The following is a 5253-nucleotide window of genomic DNA, read 5'->3' on the forward strand; positions in this document are numbered from 1 at the left end:
CGTCCATTTCACCATATTGCGGTAAGTTAGCTCAGTGCAAAAATGTTCGCAGAAAATTTCCACTCAAAGCCATAGCCTAAGTTGAACGAACTGAAGACTGGTGAGCCGGAATTATATTTGTTCAAACGAAAGTTTCTCGAGTTGCTTCAGCAGCGCCCCGAACGTATCGCTGCAGACCATCCGCGTTTAGCTGTTTGACGGATGCAAGCGTTTCTCCGGCAGCGCGGTCTGAGCGCAAAGCCTTGTTGGGCCCTCCCCACCATGCACGCGAACCTGTTTTGCGTCGCTGGTGCTTTCACCGGGGCACTCGTCGGCTGCTTTGATCCGCTGGCCGGAGTTGTCAGCACGGCGCCGCATGCATTTGGGCTGATGATGGATGAATGAGGCGATGAAAGCTGCGCGGACTGATCGTGACAGCGTTCGCCCCGATCTGTTCGGGCCACGTCGGTTCGCGGGCGCTGCCGTGCTTCGAAGTGAACGATGCGGTACCTTCGCTTTGCTTCACTTTATTCACTTCCTTCTTTTTTTTTCCTTTTTGCGCCGGTCTCTCTAACTCGTCTACACTTCAGTATTTTGTTAGCGTATAAGCGTGTGGTGCGCGCGAGGATTTCTCACACGCCGCCATTTTGTGAAAGTGACATTGGACAAACGCAAGTGGGAGACGTTAACCGAAACACGTCTTCTTTTTTTCTTTGCTTTTTTTTCTACGCACTGCGCTCTGATTGGGTACGGCGATGAATGAAGCGAGAACACCACAGGGAAACAACAACAAAGAGGGAGGGAAGATGGCGTTGTAGGTGGGATTTGAAGCCCCACGTGTATAAACAGGCAAGGTTTGCGAACACAGTGCTTCCTATTCTGTAATTAGCTGTGGTTATCGTCGTACGACGATAACGCCATATTTTTTTTGGCGACGTGGCGTCGCACAGAATCCAACAGTAACCTGCCCCCCTATCCCCGACTATAGTGTCCTCGGCCTAAATGTACGGAATGAATAAATAAACAAACAAATAAATAAATAAATAAATAAATTAATTAATTAATTAATAATAAACTTCTAATATATTTTGATTCCTCGAATGTATTTCGATGCACGTGAGATTAACTTTTTGCCGTTTGACATGGACGTTAGCAGTGGGACTAAAATGTTCCCCTAGTATGTCTTGCAACACAAACAACACAACGTTCTGATTCGAATTCTCCTCGATAAGACGCGTCCGTGAGTTCAGTGATAACAGCGTAAGTTGTAACTGTAGCAATTCGCAACATAACCGCGGCGAATCAATATTAAGAAACTAATTGGGCCCACGTTTGATGTTGAGTTGGCACGGAAGCAGCATTTGGAGCACCATGGCTCATACAGCGCACCTTTCGACTTCGCAGGCGATCTTCGCGTTCCTGCTGCTGCTGTGTCCGTGCACAGCGTATTCGGAGTATGACCCTTCGCAACCACTACTACTATCAAGCAAGGCCACAATCTACCAGCAGACCGGCAACTATCTCCGCATCGACCCACTACAACTACTGCGCCCAGCCTTCTGCGCACCATCATCGTCAACCGTGTCGTCACATCGCAGTGGCAACTTAAGCGGCTGTCCGAGTGTCAGTCCGTTTAGTTGGCACGGAAGCAGCATTTGGAGCACCATGGCTCATACAGCGCACCTTTCGACTTCGCAGGCGATCTTCGCGTTCCTGCTGCTGCTGTGTCCGTGCACAGCGTATTCGGAGTATGACCCTTCGCAACCACTACTACTATCAAGCAAGGCCACAATCTACCAGCAGACCGGCAACTATCTCCGCATCGACCCACTACAACTACTGCGCCCAGCCTTCTGCGCACCATCATCGTCAACCGTGTCGTCACATCGCAGTGGCAACTTAAGCGGCTGTCCGAGTGTCAGTCCGTTTAGTTGGCACGGAAGCAGCATTTGGAGCACCATGGCTCATACAGCGCACCTTTCGACTTCGCAGGCGATCTTCGCGTTCCTGCTGCTGCTGTGTCCGTGCACAGCGTATTCGGAGTATGACCCTTCGCAACCACTACTACTATCAAGCAAGGCCACAATCTACCAGCAGACCGGCAACTATCTCCGCATCGACCCACTACAACTACTGCGCCCAGCCTTCTGCGCACCATCATCGTCAACCGTGTCGTCACATCGCAGTGGCAACTTAAGCGGCTGTCCGAGTGTCAGTCCGTTTAGTTGGCACGGAAGCAGCATTTGGAGCACCATGGCTCATACAGCGCACCTTTCGACTTCGCAGGTCTGTAAAAACGTTTCGCTTTATGCTAAGAAAAGTGACGACCCATTTTTGCTATTGCTTCCGTGCCAACAAGTGCTCTGTGAAATTGTCGCAGATTGTTTCTCTATGGCGTTGCTGTTATTGTGCTCGGGTGACGTGGAAACTAATCCCGGTCCTACTACGCGTACTGAGGCATTACTCGAGCTGCAGAATTTGCCATCAAATCCTTCTGAGCAGACGGAAGTTCTTTTCCGGCTGTTAAAAGACCTTCAGGCTCGTTCTGTACAATCTGCTAAGGGTCAGGCCGAGTTGGTTAACGACGTCAAGGCTATTAAGGTTGGTCAAAAGAACATCGAGACAAAAATGGAATGTATCCAGAAAAGATTAGACAACCTTGAAGAAAAAACAAATGTTTTAGACCATCTCCACGATGAAATGACTGGCATTCAGGCGTCCGCTCAAGCCCAAACAACTCGGCTAGACTCTTTACTAATGCGCGTTGACGAACTTGAGGACAGATCGCGACGCAACAACCTCATATTTCATGGCATCCGTGACTCTCGGGAATCGTGGGAACAGTCCGAATCACGCATAAGAGAAGCACTAACCGGTGTAATCGACAGCCTGCCTGATACGGCAATCGAACGTGCTCATCGCATTAGTCACTACACGCCTAATAAGTGTCGCCCAATTGTAGTTAAATTCACCAACACGAAAATAAAAGACAAAGTACTTTCTATGCGCGCACAGCTGAAAGAAAAGGGCATTTCTACCTCCGAAGATTTTTCGCCCGCCACCCGTCACGTCCGTAAAAAACTAATTGAGTACGCTAAAAGCCAGCCCCAACCATGCCCTTTCCAGTTAAGGTACACCAAACTAATAATGAATAAAAAACAGTTCGTCTATGACCCGGCAACAGACACCGTCAACGAGCATGCGCCATATGAACCACGAGATAACGGCGGGCATCCAAATTCCCAGCACGTGCCCAGTTAGGAAAACGTGAGGGGATGTGGACGAGAATCATGCATAGTATCTGTGTTCTTTACAAATATTCGAAGCGTCATGAATAAGCGCACTTCCTTAGCATCTGCATTGGATACTTGCAACGCCGACATTTTTGTGCTTACCGAAACGTGGCTACATTCACAGATTCACGATAACGAAATTCTTCAAACCGCACACAATTTTTCACTGTATCGTTGTGACCGTACAAAGCGTCAGGGAGGCGGCGTGCTCTTAGCCATTTCTAAAGATTTCCCATCTCAGTGTATTCATGTCAATACTGACCTCGAAACGGTTTGGGCCATCATTGAAATAAATCACCAGAAGATAATCATTGGCGTTTGTTACCGCCCCCCAACTTATTCATCTAATTTCGTAAATGAGATGCATGATGTCATTAATATTGTTACATCTCGTCATCCTACATTACCTTTATTTTTGCTTGGCGATTTTAACTTACCGAACATCATATGGAATACTGAACCTCCAACTTTACACCCTTTTTCTTCATTTGCCAATGAGTTCTTAGACATGTGCTCTGTCTTTTCACTTTCACAACTTGTTACTCAACCCACACGCACTACCGAATCCGTTGAGAACACACTTGACCTTGTATTAACATCGCGGCCTGACCTAGTTTCCGACATCACCTATTTACCCGGCTTGAGCGACCATTCAGCACTTTCGTTCGACATAAATATATTGCGGCCAAAAACCGGTAAAAAATTCAAATCTTTTCGAGACTACGCGAAAGGAAATTTTGAAGCCATTAACGCCGAATTATCTGCTTTTCTAGACGTATTTATAAACAACTTCGACAGCCGTACCGTTCAGACCAACTGGAATATGTTTGCTACAAAAATTGCTCAACTAACAAACAAATACATCCCACTGCGCACCATTGCATGTAATCTAAACGCCCCATGGTACAACATCCGTCTCAAGCGCCTGTCTAATAAAAAGAAACGCCTGCACAAATTAGCCAAACGTTCACCTAGCGTAAACCGCTGGACCAAATACAAACTGGCGGCAGATGAGTATGTAGCCGCACTCAAGCAAGCCAAAGATCACTTTCTTGGCAATACCTTGCCTTTAATGCTTAAAACCGACACCAAGAAATTCTGGCGCGTCATTAACCCCAAGGCGAACGACATAATAACCTTAATCGACAGCTCTGGAAATGTTATTCCACCTAATCAATGTGCGTCCGCGCTTAATGATGTTTTCATGCACAACTTTTCATCAACTACACACATTACTCTTCCATCCACGCACGACTACGATTACCAAGCAATGTTTCCCATAATCATTGAACCAGCAGGCATCGTGCCAATTATCTCATCTTTAAAGCTAGCTTCGGCTCCAGGACACGATTTAATAAACGCGAAATTTTTGAAAAGCACTAGCTGTTACTCTTCAATTTTCCTAGGAATGATCTTCCAACAGTCGCTAGATAAGGGTTCTTTGCCTGATGAATGGAAGATTGGGAAGGTGATCCCACTCCATAAGTCGGGTGACAAGCATTCTCCATATAACTACCGCCCTATCTCGCTCACTTCCATTCCATGTAAGATGTTAGAACATATACTTGCCTCTAATCTTGCTAGCTTTCTTGAAACTAACTCATTTTTTTCACCATCGCAACATGGCTTCCGCAAGACGTATTCATGTGAAACACAACTAGTTTTATTTACGCACAAGCTAAACGTCATTCTTGACCGCTCTTCAACTGCCGACTGTATATTCTTAGACTTTTCGAAAGCGTTTGACAAAGTGTGCCATAACCTTCTAATGTTTAAGTTGCATCGAATTAACATTGATCCCAGACTGCTTGCATGGCTTGAGTGCTTTCTTTCTAACCGTTCGCAGTTTGTCTTTGCTAATGACTCAAACTCTCAAACGAGCAGAGTACAGTCCGGCGTACCTCAAGGGTCGGTACTTGGTCCCCTCCTTTTTTTAATTTACATAAATGATCTACCCTCTTGTGTTTCCTCTAACATTCAC

General features: G+C 46.4%; 1 protein-coding gene across 1 annotated transcript; it reads left to right on the forward strand.

The window, feature by feature from the left end:
- The first annotated feature begins 1345 nt into the window (after nucleotides 1-1345).
- On the forward strand, nucleotides 1346-3937 carry LOC142570975 (uncharacterized). The gene has a single exon (XM_075679272.1). It carries the CDS (start codon nucleotides 1351-1353, stop codon nucleotides 3238-3240), a length of 1890 nt encoding a protein of 629 aa, XP_075535387.1. The 5' UTR covers nucleotides 1346-1350; the 3' UTR covers nucleotides 3241-3937.
- Nucleotides 3938-5253: the final 1316 nt, after the last annotated feature.

The sequence above is a fragment of the Dermacentor variabilis genome, chromosome 2 (genome assembly GCF_050947875.1).
Source record: "Dermacentor variabilis isolate Ectoservices chromosome 2, ASM5094787v1, whole genome shotgun sequence".
Classification (NCBI taxonomy): domain Eukaryota; kingdom Metazoa; phylum Arthropoda; class Arachnida; order Ixodida; family Ixodidae; genus Dermacentor; species Dermacentor variabilis.